The sequence below is a fragment of the Pararge aegeria genome, chromosome 7 (genome assembly GCF_905163445.1).
Source record: "Pararge aegeria chromosome 7, ilParAegt1.1, whole genome shotgun sequence".
NCBI classification, from domain to species: Eukaryota; Metazoa; Arthropoda; class Insecta; order Lepidoptera; family Nymphalidae; genus Pararge; species Pararge aegeria.
In genome coordinates, this window is record NC_053186.1 from 15,129,322 (window position 1) to 15,148,512 (window position 19,191).

At 35.7% G+C, this 19,191-nt stretch overlaps 1 protein-coding gene across 2 annotated transcripts in view; it reads left to right on the forward strand.

Moving 5' to 3' along the window:
- The window catches only part of LOC120624947 (protein goliath), a 131,561-nt gene that overhangs the window by 59,870 nt on the left and 52,500 nt on the right, over positions 1 to 19,191 (forward strand). For both annotated transcript variants that reach the window (XM_039891785.1, XM_039891786.1), the window contains exon 2: positions 12,425 to 13,103. In XM_039891785.1, coding sequence (XP_039747719.1) covers positions 12,819 to 13,103 — 285 coding nt within the window. In that variant the 5' untranslated portion in view covers positions 12,425 to 12,818. The remainder of the gene's footprint in view (positions 1 to 12,424; positions 13,104 to 19,191) is intronic.

A 19,191-nucleotide genomic window follows, 5' to 3' on the forward strand; every position in this document is an offset into this window, starting at 1 on the left:
TTACACAAATTTAAATGACTTGTACCTTTCAGTCAATCAATCAAAAATACTTTATTGCACACAAGAAAAAAATAAATAAAAGAGTCAAAAACAACAAAGGTACAATTAAATTTGTGTAACAAAGGCGGCCTTATCACTTATAGTGATTTCTTCCAGGCAACCATTATGAGAAATTGGCTCACATATGAATCCTTATAGCGGTGCGCAAAACTTTAAGAATATACATACATATTAATAATTTGTTCTCTTTTGTTTATTCCTTGTTAAACCTTTGTTCTCTTTTGTTTATTCCTTGTGTGCAATAAAGTATTTTTGATTGATTAAAGTCGATTTGAGACCCTCCTCCTTTTTTTGAAGTCGATTAAAAATAATAATTGGACCTTGTTATGACACTTAACATTAATGTCGTCCATTTTAACACGGACGGTGTTATACTTATAATATAGATAAAATTTAAAAAAACACACATAATACTTCTACTTATTGTGTTCGTAAGAATTTTATCGCATTTAAAGCATGTTACGAGGGCAACTAAGCCCTACTTATCTAGAAATTGCCTTTTAATTCCCTCGCAAATACGGAACGTTGAGATAAAGAAATAAAACATTTTTATACATACTTCCGCGTGATATGTGAAAGAAAATGCACTCAATATTTAGCTTTAGATGACGTCTGGCGCAGTGGTAAGCCTGGATTCGATCCCCTACAGGGGCAATTTGGTATTTTATAATTCCAAATTTTTCTCAGGTTTTGTGGTTACTTACCACCACAGAATTAAAAACATACAGAAACCGTGTTCACGAGTAATATTGAAGCATCAAAAACCACTCCACTTTAGTAGTACCATTCAAAAACAGCACCATTCAAAATTCATTTATTTCAAGTAGGCCTAATACAAGCACTTTTGAAACGTCAAGTCTGTCCGTGTGTAGTGACTCTACCACCGGTTCGGAAGGCAGATTCTACCGAGAAGAAGCCGGCAAGAAACTCAGCAGTTGCTCTTTTCCAACATCAAAAATTTACATAGTGTTTCTCGAACCGGTGGTTAGTAACTTCATTCCATTTAGCAGTTGATAGTAATTATATAGCACCTATAATGTTCTAAACGTTTACCATTGCGGGTGTTTTTGGACACAATGCACTGCATGCAATAATAGCTGAATGTGGGTTCTGTAAGCTCTTAATTTTGTGATATAAAGCAACCGATAGGGCTATGGATTTATTATAACCTGTAACCATAATAGACTGCTTTATCACTTACCAATGTAGGAAAGGACTTATTTCTAGTGAAATAAAAAGCAAATTAAAAAAAAATTAAATTAAAACTTTTCCCAGAGGATTCTGCAAAGTTTATTGCCCGTTTTTTGGACGAACTACGCTTGTTTGGACGTACTAAATAAATAAATAATATTAGCTGTCCCGGCAAACTTCCTACCGCGTCACATTTTTTTTTTAATGAGTGTTAAATTTTAATACTTATTATCCTATTCCGGTATAAGAGGAATCCAAAAAATCAAATATCATAAAAATTGGTCCAGCCGTTCTTGAGTTATAAATGGTGTAACTAACACAACTTTCTTTTATATATCTATATATATATATAGATTAATATACAACGACAAAATACACATCACCATCTAGCCCAAAAGTAAACGTGGCTTGTGTTATGGGTACTAAGACTGATGAATATTTTTGTGAATAATATACATAAATAATAATTTATGTATTGTTTATTTTAATTGCGATTTCCCGTCTCTCATGTATTATTGTGTACTATCGTTAAGGTTACCTGGCAGAGATCACTTTTAGTGATAAGGTCGCCTATTGCTTTTATTTTTTTTTAAACTATATTTGTAATTTCTCCTTTACTACGCAATAAAGATGTTTAAATAAATAAAATAAATAAATACTTAGAATATACATATAAACAGCCAGACATTGAAAAACATTCATGCGCAGACACAAACATTTTCCAGTAGTGGGAATCGAACCAACGGCCTTGGGCTCAGAAAGCAGTGTCGCTGCAAACTGCGCCAATCGGCCGGGCCACTAAATTACCAACGTTTGCTTAATGTGTTTAACATACTATTTATGTATAGATGTTCACTTACTCTTGCACAAATAGTGACATAATTTGTTTCATCTTGCTCGTATTACTCTTGTTATCAGTTACAAAATTAACATTATTCGTTACATAGTCGATAGCCTAGTTGTTAGAACTTCGGCTTCATTTTCGGGGGCCGAGTTCAAATCCCACCAAGCAGCTATATCTTTTCTATGTTATCTGCGTTTTGAGTAATTTAAATATCACTTGCTTCAAACCCGCCTGGTTGAGATTTCACCATAATTCTCAAAGACGTGTGGAGTCCATCAATCCGCAATGGGCCAGCGGGGTGGACTACGGCCAATTCAAATTCAAATTCAAAAATATTTCATTCATATACCTTATCACAGATATAAAGCGTTCCTACATAAAAAAAAAATATTACCAATGTTAGGTGATGGTGATAACTACATTCTTAAAACTAAAGCTAGGATGGTTGTAAACGCGCCCTGGTCTAAGAATAGCCAACAACAAACTTGGCCAGGTTTTTTTTGTTATCACCATCTCACAGTCGAATTAATATTTAGCTATGAAGTTAGAGAAATTCATATCAAACCTTTTTATGATACATGTAACTCTTAATATTATAATAGGATTTTTTGGCCTAAACTATTGTCATAGTAGGAGGAGATCCGTGCCCTATAGTGGACCAGTAATGAGTTGATATGATGATGCAGGAATTGTGACGCGTGCCGAAATTAACTCTGTAATCGCTTTATCACGTATAGCTGGGCTGAGTTGTCAAATCGCTAGGAAGGGCAAAAAAATATTCAAAACACTAGACGCTAAAAAGAACGTAATGTTAATTTAATAAGACAGTTAAAAAAAAACGAGTAGTCGTAATAACTGGAATAATACAATGGAATAAGTCGGTGACGCAAAATCACAAAATTATACGCATCGAACACGAAAAAATTATACAATTGGATATACATAATGTATTTGTGTTTATATGCGCATACATGTCTACAGGCCGGGATACCTGTCGCTAGTCTGGCGCAATACGGCTTAAAAGTTTCAACTTAAAAAAAATCCTGTGCAATTTATTCACACACGGCTGGTGTTTAACTTCTGAACTTACTTCTACTTCTTCTGCCTAAGAGAGATTGAGGTGGATGTAGAGTATCAGAACTATTAGTATAAATGTAAGGTTTATAATTTAGTTTCCATGGTAACTAGAATAGGTAATAAATGTATAATGTTTTCAATCTCACTCTGTCCTATACATTTATGTGTTTGTTTCTTTATCTAGATATTATTCGCTTACCTTGGTAACTTAAATAGGAAACAATGAGTTATGTATTTTATCTCATTCCCTCGCCGGCTGAATACTATACATTTATGTGTTTTTGTCTCCATGCACTTATTTTTTCGTTTCATCGAGTTTGAAATCACAAAGATTCTAAAGAAGTTTCACTTCATAAACTATATTTTTAATTAATAAAATTGCAACCTATAAAACAAACCTACTTATAAAATATAATTCTCATAAAATACGGATTATATTTTTTGCTAAGCGATTGCATGTTTTATTCAAATTTCATGCTACGAAAGTAGGTTTCGGTACATTGGCTACCTACTTCCTTTAGATAAACTCATGTCGTGACTGAGAGTATGGACCAGTTTTATGTCGAAACATGAAATAACTTTGTCGTGGTTTAGCAATTTGTTGAACGTAGACATAAAAACCAAAGATAACTAAATCGTAATCGTAATAGTATCGTAATTCCGAAAAGTAACAGAATTGTTCCGGGGATCGAAGTTCTTCTCCCTTCGAACTACCTTCACTAGGTTAGTAGGCACATCAGCGTTTAAATAAAGTCAACACATACGATGAGATTTGCTATCTTAAATACACAGGAGATATGTAACCCAATTTTTCAATATCGTCGTGAATTGGGTCTTTGTGCCATGTATCATGTAGGTAAGATTTTTATCAAGTATAGAAGTTATAATTAGCACTGTGGCGCCTACGCTAAGTGCCTACTCAGGTAACTATTTTTAACCCACGACGCAAATTTGTGTGTGGGTTCGGTGTGTGTGTGTGTGTGTGTGTGTGTGTGTGTGTGTGTGTGTGTGTGTGTGTGTGTGTGTGTGTGTGTGTGTGTGTGTGTGGTGTGTGTGTATGTGAATGGCTCAACCAATTTTGATAAATTTCAAATGTGGTCCGTCAATTATAACTACAAATAATAAAATAGGGTGATTTCAGTATTCAAAGCATTCAGAATGCATTTATTTTAGGAAATTAATAATAAATAAATATAAATATACTACGACAATACACACATCGCCATCTAGCCCCAAAGTAAGCAAAGCTTGTGTTATGGGCACTTAGATGACTGGTGAATAATTATATGAATAATATACATAGATACTTATAATATATAGATTAACAACCAGACACTGAAAAACATTCATGTTCATCACACAAACATTGTCCATTGGCTCAGAAAGCAGGGTCGCTGCCCACTGCGCCAATCGGCCGTCAAAAATTGAAACAGTGTTGTTTACTACGAAAGACTTTTGCAAAACCAAGGTAATATCTATTAATTAAATGAGTAGTTTTTTTTATTTCTAAGCTCTGTGATCGTACGAATCGAGACCCCGGCATTGATTTGTAAATTTTTAATTTCTTTATTTTCTCTGGACTGGTCTGGTGATTTAGCGATATATTAAAAACTGCTATAACGCAAACAGGTTAGCGCGAAACCATCTTAGACACTCACAACCAGTGAAATTGCAGTGACGGGCTAACTTGTGTTAAACGACTAAGACTAGTATCTTTGCATCGTTCGAGTCCTGTATGATGATCCTGATGTAGGATTGAGTTGTATCGAAAATGCACCCGTATTTATATCAAAACACCCACCAACTCAATGTCATGAACATCGGTTGTTAATCAAATATAATTTTAATTGTTTCTTGGAAACTATTTATTAATTGGATAATATTTATTAGCGTTTTTGGTAAAAATCCTAGTCAATTTAATAAAAATTACCATAACACTTGTAATGAAATAAAAACTAAAAAATGAATAAGGATATTAGGTGATAGCCTGTTTTTTCAAACTTAAACTTTGTTATGCCACCAATCCGCTGTCATAATAAAAAAAAAAATAATCGAGTGCAATTAATTCATTAAGAATAAATCGTGACTTTTCGTCATCATTCAGTTATGATGTTAACCAATATTAGAAGAAAAAAGTGTAGAAATCCCATTGCAACATGGCGTTTACAACGCAAGGCAGATAATTAATTATTTCGAAACGTCATTATTTTTCGATTTATAATTATCATTATCCAATCGGTTTCCTTCAACAAATCAATTTGCCTCTATCCTACTTTGTACTATTTGAACTAAAACTATAATATCTTGCGATGACTAAATAGTTTTGTCCACTTCGGCCGTGTATAGTTAGTAACCCTGCCGAAAAAGATATGCCGCCAAACGATTTAATGCTCCGGTTATATACCATACCGGGAATACCACTCTGTATTGCTTGGAGCTCTGGTTGCTTGCTCTCTTTTTGCGGTGCCGGGAAGACTGTAGCTTGTTGTGGCACGAGCTGCCGTGAGAACGAGGTTGGAAGACCGTTTCCCCGAGATGAACGTCATAGGCATTGCATTAGGGAAGCGCCGGAGTGTTCTTAAAAGATCCCGGAGCTTCCCAACATGTGCGGATGGTAGCCACCGAGGGGCTTTAGTGGTTAAGCCGAGCTACCCCCCACCATGAAGCCGGGTATCTCATAAGGAGATTCCCCTCGAAAACAAAAAAGGTCGTACCGATGGTTTCAAACCGGAATATAACTTTTATACCTCTTACAGGCTAAATGCCAACATTTTAGACTGCATCATTAGTAACTATCAGGTGAGATTGTCGTCAAGGGCTAGTTATAGTCTAATAAAATATATATACATATAGGTATATCTTTAAAAAACTGTACCTCAAAAGTACGATAAAACCAACTTCCTTAACCCCATATGAAGCCCGTAGGATGAAAAGCAGGAACTCCTGTACTCATACTAACCTATGAAAAATTGCAACAAGCATTGCAACTGGACCTGTGCAGAAAATCCATGCCCAAAATCATCAAAAATAAAAATCTAAATTAAAACTTTGTTACTTATTTGCACTTAGGTTAACAGTTATTTACAGCAAAAAAATAGTTATAAAGATCCAATGTGTTTCTATTATTCTATAACTCACGTGGATTGAAATATTTATACATTCGATATTATTATCAATAAATACCAGATCTGTTGACAAAAACGGCAAGATATAAAACGCCTCCACCACAACATCGGAGAAGGTAGCAGCCATTCTTTCTTAAAAGTGGAATTTATATAAAAAAATAAATGGTAGATAAAAATAGTTGATAGATAAATAGTATCAAAGTACTCCAATATAAGTAATATATCAGTTTAATTTTCTAGACTCGAGTAGATTCTGGCGTAATGCCGAATCTCGAATCGTTATTCATTTGTGTTTTGTAATCGAGAAAGATGTGACCTTGCGACCCGTCTCGTCATTTTCAAAATAGAGCCATTTGAAATTACAAATAGCTTAAAGTACGTTCAACATAACAAGGCGTGTGAACTATATTGCATGCAAATACAGTTCACGCGTCAACTTATGTTGAACGGACTATAGTAAAGTGACATACCGCCATTACGACTTCACGGCACAACAGCTAAAATCATCATCACCATATAAAACCATTGCCGGTGACGGGTCTCCTCTTAGATTAAGATGGCGTCCACCACGCTGATCAAGTGCGGATTGGGAGACTTTACACTCCTTTGAGAGCATAATGGAGAACTCTCATGCATGCTGGTTTTCCCACGATATTTTCCTTCACCGTCAAAGCAATATATTTAATTGCTTAAAACGCACATAACATTGAAATATTAGAGATGCGTCGCCCCGAAAGTAAAGCAGAAGCCAGCCTAGCCTAGTAACTACTAGGCTACCACCGCTTACTACAGTTGAATAGTCAAAAACAAATAAACAATTCTTAAAAGTAGGTTATTGTATCTAAACATACCTAAGGTCATTGACTGCCGGCCATCGACCGCAAATCTATAAAAGAATTAATAACGCTGCGTGAATCATAAATTGTGATAAGGTTTCTAAGAGCCAGGCGGTAGGTGCGATAAGAGAATTAGGTTTCAATTTTGAATCTAAAGATTTTATTATTATGTACTTATGTGTTAATTATTATTAAACTAATCCAAACCCCTAGGTAGTTAGAAGTATGTAGTGGATATAGTATTTTTTTTATCATTTCCAGTATTCACACAAACATACGCAAATTTTGAATTGCAATGTTACTCTCCGTCCTTTTAACTATCTCTATGTCAAAAATAAAGTTTATTGGTTGCTTAGGTAGTGTGTAAGGGACCAACCAATAATTTAAAAAAAAACGTGTGTTTACTTATGTACACGCGATAGAAGTTATACTTCTTTAGCGTATCAAGATAAAATTTTTATCTTTCGCCTTATTCGACTTCGTAGAAAAAACGACACTAACAATAGAAAAAATATATGGTATTGGTTGGATTATTGAAAGTCAACTGTGAAACCTTTTTAAGAAAAACTAAAATGTTGACTATAGCTATAATCAATATATGAAGTTTCATGGAGTCGGTTTTTGTGACGGTGTGCGCGCGCATCATTTTTCCCTAACGCGCCAAAAGAAGTATAACTTCAAAAACTGAGATAACTTAAATGAAATGAAACATTTATTTTGCTAAATATGGGTTAGCTATTGGTGTTTAGGATATAAAGTTTAAAAATATTCTGCTGGTACATGCAAAGTTTAAACATTATATTATATTAATAATAATCTTAATTATTTTCAATTATATAAAATAATATTCTGAGATTTATAATGTGTAACACACTTTCGAGTTTATAATTTTAGTATGGATCACATCCTGTGGCTGAGTGACGAAAGTTTTGTTATGTCCTGTTACATCTGATTTTCATAACAAAAGTATAACGCAATTATTATTATAGCTTCGTGCGGACAAAATCGCGTTTAATCTACCAGTGAACATTTATTATGCGACTCTTACATAACTTTATATTATCGCAGAATAATTATCTCCATTGTTGCCGTAGTAACACTAAAAGGCTGTAGCTAACTTAATAACATCAAAGTAAAGATGGTTGCACACTGTCACAGACGCAAGCGGTTTTAATCGAATTCGACTGTGTGAACTTACGTACGCCATCGACAATTCATTCACGCGATTGTTGTGTTCTGTCGAATTTTTCAATTTTTAAATGTATAACATAGTGCATAGAGCATAGTGCATTATTGAAAAATTAATTATATTTTATTTTAATCGAAACTACTAAATATATTTTATAATTGATCAATTTAATATAAACAATAGCTTAATTCTTAGCTATTTAATTTATCGTTACAAAACTCAGGAGTCGAGCAAACGAAGTCATAGCGCGGAAGGGCGATGCTACGTGGTGGGTCGGGGTAGATTGTGTAGAATAGCGTATTCAAAGTGTGTATAGGAAATAATTACTTAGCAGAAGTTGCATGCGGGCGAATTATAATGACGAACAGCTTGTCTAATTTATAAAGTTTAAGTATTTATATAGGTAATTAATTATGCTCAGCCTATTCATACGTAACTCTAGATCAGTGTCTGATTAAGCAAGCGCGGGGCCCGTAGCAAATTCTTTAAAAGAAGTTTTTGATCTGCTATGGGTTCTTAAGTATAAAGTGGTACAATTCAATACTCAATACGTATCTTAAATACAATACGTATTTGCTATCTATAGGTTACAATTTTGTGGGTGATTAATATTTTAGTAAATTATTATAGGCGATGTCTGTGTGCGTGTGCGTGTCTGTCTGTCGGTCAGTCAGATAGAGATGAGCTATGTTAAATATGCGGGCCCCCTTTCGCGCGGGGCCCGTAGCAATTTCTACTCTTGCTACGTGGTTAATCCGGCACTGCTCCAGATAAAGATAGGAATAAATGGTTTGGAGCTTAGCAAACAGGAGCTTAGCATCGTAGAGGGTCTACGATGCACCAATACAGGTTGGCGGGCTTAAAATATTATTACCACTTAATAGTGTTATACTAACAACCAGGATTGATGGTTTAACCAGTTTTCCGAGGCACTAGAGTGGTTTATAGTTTTAAGGTGTGTTCTAAGAGAACGTCTTACGGCTATATCCTTTTTTTAATAGTAGCAATAGATAGGTTAAAATAGATATTCACCCGACTGTACTTGGAAGGAGGTTAATTGTTTTGAGATTATCAGCTGCGAAGTGTTAGCTGTAAGATACGTCTCGAACACAGCAAGTGACACTAGTGACGTCACGAAAATAACTTTTAAAAATTATTGATGCGGAAATAAATGTACAAGTTAACAAAAAACAACAACTGGAAACTCTTGCCATTTATTATTATTTTTACTTTTTAGAATAAAGTTTTTTATTATCTTGTGGTATTTAATTTAATTTAACTTGTGGTAAAAGGTTCAAGGTTAGTAGGTGGGGAACACTTTTTAACAATCAACATTTTATTACTTTTGCACGGTATATTGCTGAGAATATTATCCTTTAGTTAACCTAAATAGCGAGTTTGAAATTGATAGGAAACTGCGAATGAAATGGCTAGAGTGTGTGAAATGGCTTGATTTATAGAAATGACTGTAATTACAAATAACGCATATTTGAGTTTTCATGTAAGAGAAACATTAAAAAATTACAACGCTAATCGTAATGACTTCAAATCTCATTTACACGTGTATGTGTGTGCGTGTGAATTTGTAATCACTTGATTTATAGAAATTACTATATTCCCAAATAACGCATATTTGAGTTTTCATATAAGAGAAACTTTAAAAAATTACAACGCTAATCGTAATGACTTCAAATCTCATTTACACGTGTATGTGTGTGCGTGTGAATTTGTAATCACAACGCTGAACAGGCGGGTTGATAATCGCATCACGTAGTAAGGAGCGCAGAGACGCTGCTGCCCGTTCTACGTTGTATATTTTCTTAGTCGCCTCGTACGACACCCGCGAAAACGTGCAAAGATCAAGGGTGAGGGTGACAGCTATATTCTGTATTCCCACAACAACCACGCAATATACAACGTGTAACCGAATGACAAACTACTGTTGAAGGGTGCATGAGTAAATTTTATAAGGAATCACCCGGTAAAAAAATTTAATAAAAGAAGCATATTTTTTTCCATATAAACTCATTCAAAACATTCACTTATATGACAACCCTATTGAAAGAAAAAGACTGACCCGTGCATAGTACCTACGCTACGCGACGCGTACCTAAAATAGTGACAGGAGTCACTTGATTTTACTTCTGGACGTGATGTTACAGGCTTACAGCTGTATCTGATTTCTATAAGAAAAACTATTGCAATGGTTTGCTTAAAAACTATTAGATTCTCGGTTTCATAGATAAATCTCAGACCATAAATAATGTACCTATCTCTATAGTCTCTGAAGTATTATTTCGGTTTTCATTTACACTTTGTATAAATAAGTTTATTTTATTTTATTTGGGTATAATTCATTTAATATTTGCCTTATATACAATTTAATATACCTATAACATAAATAAAGGCCGTATAGGTGATCAGAATACAGTTGTACCCTCACCTAATTTGACGGCCGATTGGCGCAGTGGGCAGCGACCCTGCTTTCTGAGTCCAAGGCCGTGGGTTCGATTCCCACTGCTGGAAAATGTTTGTGTGATGAGCAGTGTTTGATGTTTGATGTGATGAGTTTTTCAGTGTCTGGGTGTCTAAATATATATTCTAAGTATTTATGTATATTATTCATAAAAATATTCATCAGTCGTCTTAGTACTCATAACACAAGCTACGCTTACTTTGGGGCTAGATGGCGATGGGTGTATTGTCGTAGTATATTTATTTATTTATTTGTTTATTCAACCGCGAGTGTACGAGGCGACTAAGGAAATATAACGAAGGTTTACCACAGCGTCGTCTATGCTACTACTTGACAGACACGCAGTGGAATGTTGCTATTAATGAATAAAAAATAACTATTAAGGTGGAAGACAATCAACATTTTTTCCTCGGATATAAATAGAGTAAACATCAACTTCCAAATATTTGAATGGTAACGTAATTTTAAAGTCGACACCTACTCGTTATGTTGATATGATAATTAGTCATGGCCAATGTACTGATGGTAAAGTCACCTACTTATATGGAGGGCATATTTTAATTATGTACACATATCATTGTGTTCATAACATGCATTGTAACTAGCGTAAAGCGCGGCTTTGCTTCCTTTGCATAGCATGACCTAACATTACTTAGAACATGAAATCCTCCGTATATTCCCGTCTCCAGAATCCAACGCTCGTTATCCTCATTATCATCATCATTTTAAGCTCACTCCTGGGCCACTACAGGGCACAGGTCTCCTATTGGATAGAAGCAGGCGTTACTTTATGGAGTTCCATTATATACTATGAAAATTACGCTTAATTTGCTATACTCCACGAAGAACAGGAGAATCTTTATGGTGATCACGACTAAGACACCGGGAGGTATCTTTCCATCGTTCGAGACCATACAGGAAATGTATCTATATTGCACTCTTATCTATGTCAAAATACCCACCAGCAAAATAATTATAAATAAATATACTACGACAATGCACACATAGCCATGTAGCCCCAAAGTAAGCGTACCTTGTATTATGGGTACTAAGATGACTGTTAAATATTTTTATGAATTATATACATACATATTTATAGTAAAAAGATAAACACCCAGACATTGAAAAACATTAATGTTCATCACTCAAACATTTTCCAGCTGTGGGAATCGAACCCACGGCCTTGGACTCAGAAAGCAGAGTCACTGACCATTAAGCCACTCGGCCGTCGAACATTGATTGTGAATCAAATATAATTTTTATTAATTCTTGAAAACCATTTTTTAATTAATCATATCAACACATTTGTTAAAATGCTAATCAATTTAATAAAATATCTGGCACATATAAATTTATAATTATGAAATTATTATAAGAATGGTGTAATTCATAATTTCAATATCAACATATCCTGAGGATGGAGGAGGTGCGTGTTCAAAGGCGTGTAAAGTCAACAGTAAGAACTCGCGAAAAAAGAGCCACTTTAAAGCAAAACAAAAAAAAAACATGTCGTAGCTAAGGCATTATGCGACCTACCTACTTAGTCATATGTTAACTTCCGACCTTATACTTTTCACTCATTGCCTATAACCATGATAATTAAAATGTCACTATCCATTGTTACAGTTGCCGGCTGCAGCCAAGTTCCTCGCAGGATATGGAGCAGCAGTGGACTACGAAGCTGATTAACTGATCTAGCGTCCTAAATGCGGGAGGCTGCCTTACGAATGTTGTTATGACGAAAACTCTCGCTGACAAAACGAAAAACAGACAAGCGAATTTATAAGTAGCCAATAGCCACAGAATAAAAGCGATACTGGAGTCATATTTTTTTTTCTTGCAAGCCAGTATCGTGTGATAAAACGATAAGGTTGAGTTCTTAACGAAAATTCGTTGCGTCTAGTACAACCGATAATATAATATATCGTTGATAAAATCGTGTTTAAATTTATTGTAACATCACACCGTGAAAGAGAGTGGTTAGGAAACGACGTGTTTATATCGAGAACAGGGTGTGTGTATGTGTAACATAATTAATATTTTGAGGGTGTGCGCGTGTGCGGTGCTTTTTAAATCTTCGAATATCGAATGTGCTTTTAAAATGCGTGTGGAAGATCTATGGTCGGGGCTGGCAACACTAGGATGGTTTGTCAGCATCGTGGGATGTCACACGCCGGGAAGCGAGCTCGAGTCTGTGAGATATGGACCAACCGACGAGAGGTTCGGCAGTGACACCTACACTGTTGCCAGTATAAATATAACATACAAGGATGAGCATGGGGAATTGTACACCGACACGTCTGAGGTAAGAATACAAATACATCTAAAGAAATAAATAAAATTGAAAAGTCTGTGTTCGTGATATCTGACAGTAAGTAGCCTTTGACACACCTTGCATGATCCTTAACCTGCCTGCCAAGTGCCGGCACAATTAGTCCTTTATATAAAACAAAATCGAGTTTGCCTTAGATAGAGGACTAATTCGACTGACCAAGCAGATGGACCACCTGATGATAAGGAAAGCCAATATAAATAAATCGAACGGGCATGCAAGAAAAACGTCCTTTAAAGTGCCGCCTTGTGGCCATCAACAGACAAACCGAACGCAGGTGTGGAGCTTCATTAGCCTGTAATTTAGCCTTAACGGACAAAAATCGTTTTAAAATGTGTGTTTGGTTAACGTTTTTGTTATATAATAAAAGCTGTCCTCAGAATCACAGACAGACACTTCAATTTTATTTATTTTTATAAACCATCGTTATCAACATATCTTAATACAGGAATTAAAGCGAAACAGCTGATAAATTTTGTACTTAATTAGTGTTTGTTAGTTACGTCATAACATCCTAGTTAGTATTTCCCATTTCTTTGAAACCTCGAATATATAGAACGATTAAATAAACACTTAAAAACTACTTCCGTTCGTTTCTTCGGATCGCCTCGATCTTATCTGGCCGACTTGAAGTTCGGTTTTTGAGAGAACTGATATAGTTATTAGGAATCCTATATCAGTATAGCCTGTCCCGGCATGGAACTAAACCGGGAATTCCTTCAAAATAACAGCTGCAGGGCTACACGGGCGGGAGATAAAAATTATATCCCCCCATTGTATCCCCTGACAAGGGATATAATTAACATGCCCACCTGCTAAATCACTGGAACATGGAATAGGAGAAGTTTACCCCCGTTTATTAATACACATATATTATTTGGATATTATTTTTCACTTAGACGCCAATGTTCTGATAGTTGATGAATCTGTGGGAAAGAAAAATTTATGTCCTTTCCCTGGGATATAATTGTCTCCAGCCCATGCTAGCTGTGCTGCAAGAGACAAAAATTATATCCCCCGAAAAATCCCCTGGGTTAAAATTAACGTGTCCACAACAACATGGAATAGGATAACTCTACCCCAGTTTATTATTACTCGGATAGTTGATAAAGCTGTGGGAAACAAGATAAAATTTCTTCCTTTCCCATATTTTGTTTGACATGATCCTTACTCTTGGTATAAAATTGTTGCGCTTGCCATCGGACACAGTTAAACGCTATTCGTGAAAGCTTAGGTTGACTACCGAGGAATGCATCCATTTTGCTCTTGCCGCAGACGTCGTACGAGGCGACTTAATTCCCTAAGTCGCCTCGTACGACGTCCGCGGCAATATCGGAGACCGGGCAAGCGTCCTCTGTGCTACTACTACCATCTACTGCGATCACCAAGCCGTCTGCCAGCGTGATTATGGCGAAACCCTCCCGGAGAGCCTTTAGTCCAGCAGTTGGCTGTTAGAGGCTATAATGATAAAATCCCAATATCTATGTTCAGTATTTAAACCATAGTTATCCAATTTTTGCAACTAGTAATATTGAGATCACTCCTGCTTACTATGGTTCCGTTCCGGCGATCGCTGATTGGCCGAATGCCCGGCGGTACAAAGTACCACCAGTGCTCCTAGCTGGAGGAAACGCATAGACTTGTTCGAAACAACGCACGTTCGTAACGACATCCGGAAGTAAAAACTATTATAAAAGAATTGCCCCAGTCGCAGTTCAAGTCCTTATTCATTAGTTTAGTGTTATGTCGTGCTCAATCCAGTTCCAGTAACAGTGAGTAACTTGTTGCCGATTTTGTGTGTTGTTTTAACTATAGTTAAAACTGAACAAATCTAGGTCCTTCGGGACAAGAATCCCCCAATCTAAGATGTTTATGATATCGAAGTGCGATGTCAACGTTCTCGCCATCTTGGCATCATCCCAGAGATGCTGGTAAACTGTATTGTAGGTACGTAATGTGCAAACTATTTTTGTTTCACACCTACCTATTTCTTTATCCATTCAACGCTCTAACTAGATATGTCTAATTTTATTTCTTGCAATTATAAATGATTATCACGCTAACGGAAAATTTTGCATCGTTGCGCTTGCGGAGCTTTTGTTGCTACTACATCTTCATGCAATCCGAATGCAGTTCAAATCTAAATATGTAGATTTTGGATAAGAGCAACTGCCAACAATTTCTTATTAGGTTTTTGACCGGCTTCTTCTCGGTAGAATCTGCTATCCGAACCGGAGGAAGAGCCTATATAAACAGACAGGCTTGATGTTTCAAAAGTGTAGTACTAGTTCTCCATCCATACTTATATTTCAGCTTAGCTAGCTTTTAGCTTTTGCCCGAGACAAATTCCGCGTTAGTATAGGTTTTAAAGATACCACTGGATGTTTCCGTGTTGTCGGCATTAAAGGAAAGTGTCCTAGGTCCGTCTCCAGGGTCCCAAGCGCTTTTGCACCTTTTTTGTCTAGTTGGTTGATATAAAAATATTAAAATCTTATAATATACTGAATAAATAATTTGTGCAACAACGTAAAAGAAGTTTGTTTACAACCAGCAGAGAATGCCTTTTTCTAAAATTACCTATTTACTGTGGAAAAACTTATAGTCACTGAACGAGAAGTAAAAACAACTTCACTTGTCGCGTCGAATAGGCTTCTATACGATACAGATTTGCCAAATAAATAATAATAATAAATATACTACGACAATACACACATCGCTATCTAGCCCCAAAGTAAGAGAAGCTTGTATTATGGGTACTAAGATAGCCGATGAATACTTTTATGAATATAATACACATAAATACTTATAAAGATAAACACCCAAACACTGGAAAACAACATTCACGTTCATCACACAAACAGTTTTTCCAGTTGTGGGAATCGAACCCACGGCCTTGGACGCGGAAAGCAGGGTCACTGCCCACTGGGCTGACCGGTAAATGTTACCAACAACAGATGTTTTTACTTTAAAATTGTATAGGGCCTGAATTTTTTTTTTATTACATATTTATGTCATTGGTCGACTACTCAGGCACAATTATTATTGTAATAGCAGACTTGGGGCCTAGTGTATATAAAATATACCTATATACATACGTATATAAAATTTACATAGGTACGTTTAATAATAACACTATTATTCTAAGTCAAAACACATTCCACTAAATATAGTCCGGCTGTAATAGTAATTCACCGGCTTTATAATAATTTCGATAGTTTGAATAAATAAATAAACAAGATCATTCTGTTATGTTATGTTATAATTTAAATAACAGGATTTCGTGTTAATAATGCGAGAACAGGTTTAAGAAATACCTGCCTAGCAGCAAAAACACGGCACATAACCGCTTGCAAAATTGTTCTATTATTATACATTATATATAACTAAAATTACGTGTAAGTAACTAATGAAAATTAAGCGGTGATAGCCCAACGAAACGAAAACGTCGTTATGAAACCTGCATGCCTGAGAGTTCTCCATAATGTTTTCAAAGGTGTGTGAAGCCCACCAAACCGCACTGGGCCAGCGTGGTGGACGACGGCCTTAGCCGGTAATGGGTTGATATATGATGATCTAATGAAAATTACCTTTGATTGTCTTAAAACACAGCATAAGAATAATTAAATATTATCTATTACTAACCATAGGATGGTTGGAAGTGATCAGCCTTTAATTTCGGCGCTGGGCAATGCGTAGATGCAGAAACAGGGCACTCAAAACTGCGCCGTTTCCGGAGGGGTATGTTGGAAAGTCACGGATGAAAGGCGGCTTGAATACCTACTGAAACCCAGCGATGTTCCTACTCGTAGCCTGGACACGGGAGCACTTGCGCAATCGTCCATGGTTGGATGTTTTAAGCCTAGAGGTGTTATGTATATATGATATATATGCATATACCTACCAAAATGTACCAACGTACGTATACATATATAACCAACGGGACGATATTACTAAGACTTCGCATTCCGTCATTCCTTACGTCCGGCCGTCTGTCCTTCTGCCAGTCGGCTGTACCGATCCCATAAACTATAGGAAGAGACTTAAAATTTTACCGCTTTAACAACAAATGATAGAATAAGTTTGACGTGTGTTTGTGCGTACGTGTGTATGTGTGTATGTGTGTGGCATCTTAGCGGCCGAACAGTTGAACCGATTTAGATCTTGTTTACTTTGTTTGAAAGGTGAATTAATTGTTATTATTAATAACATCTACGAAGCATGATATCTGAATTGTGGTCTATTAAACTCGCTAGAAAAAACTTACACTTTGTGGAATGGAGAATACTAGTTACGTTAATTACTTAAAAAAATAATTAAGTAGTTCTACCTTTCAAAAATAAAACTGCATACAATTGTAAGAATATCGTATTATATGAATAGTTACGTAAATTACTCGTAAATTATTAAGTGCTTTTGTGTAATTAGTTTTTATTTGTTGAATTTTAAATAAGAAATTTGTTTTAATCTAACAATATTATTAATAATTATTAATTTTAATGACGGAATAGCTTTTATCAGCATCTTATGCTTGTTATTGAATAAAACTTCTCACCCATGTGGCTAATTATTCAAATGGCTAAAAATATATTTCGATGTTTAATAATATCAAGTAACGTAAAAAACATTTACATTGACGTCGCCCGTCCTCAAAATAGTGTCAGACCAAAGTTAATTAAACGTTTTTCTAAAGAGTTTGTGCCAATTCACATTCTTCTCGGGTCCTACATTTCGGGACCGTATGGAATATTTAAATTGAAGATGTTAAAAATCCTCAACGTTTTAACGCCCCACTTCTGAGCACATGCCTTCTCACTTTCATAGGACAGAGGTTTATAGAGCATAGACCCACCACGCTTTGGTGGGCTCTAAAACGACCATAATCAAGCTAGTGATAATAACCGGTACCGGAGGCGTGAGGGCTGACTCCGCCAATTTCATAACTCCGGGCTGGTATTAAGAATACTATCAAAAATTTTAAATTTAAAAAGCACTGTCATTGATTCCCATATGTAGAGGGTTCAAAGAAATAATGTTATTCGCCATATCGTGGTGGTGGGCATCTTAAATTTTAAATTTGACACACACACATACGCACACACACGAGCACACTCACACACAGTCACGTAAAACTTATAACACCCCGTCGACTTTGCGCCGGTGGTTAAAAAAGGTTTGTTTTTAAACGTTGATTAATAAAAAAATAATAATATCGATATCGAATCATTCGATACTCGAAAACGTGCGCAAATCTTATACAGTTAATAAAGATACAGGGTGTTCTTTGATTTGTAATATTAACAGAAACGATTAGCAAATAATATGTTATCAGTATGTATTGTATGATTGTGCTTAACAACTCGCGAGGGACCTGACAACGATTCCATTTTATCTCTTGATTGTTAAGATAACAAGTTGAAAGATAAACTTTAACGTAATTCGAGATTGTTCAAGTGTTGTATTTTGTTTTGGTTATGACGTATATTCTTTTAATTGCTATTTCCATAATAACAAGTCTTTTTTATTGGCGTCTTGTAAGAATCCTTGAATATTATTGAGTATTTTATTTTTATTTAGTGAGATATGATTTGTTCTTCAGAATATATATATAAACTATGTAGAATCTTTGCAATTTATCGCGTTACAAGGTGTTTTGTAAAAAAAGTCCGGATTAATGGGGTCTATAATCCGACAAATTCATTAGTTCGAAACTGCTCTGCAAAAAATTTGTCGGATTAACGAAGGTCAACTGTATATGCACTGACTAGCAATCCCCCGCAACTTTGTTCCATACAAACTTTCATCTGCGACCCACCGCGTTCCATCGCCATCCCGTTGCCCGACTTTTTATGACCTGCTGCCTTCTTGTCAATCATCATCAATAGCCTTTAACATTCCTATGGTGCACTAAAGAGCTCTCCCAATGGGACGGTTTAACCATAATCAATACGCTGGCAGATGGGTTGGTTATCGCAATACCTAAATGGTAAAAGTAGCATAGAGGGCACTGCTGTCCGGTCTCCGTTGTATTACATCAGCCCATAGGAAACCCGAGATTACCTAT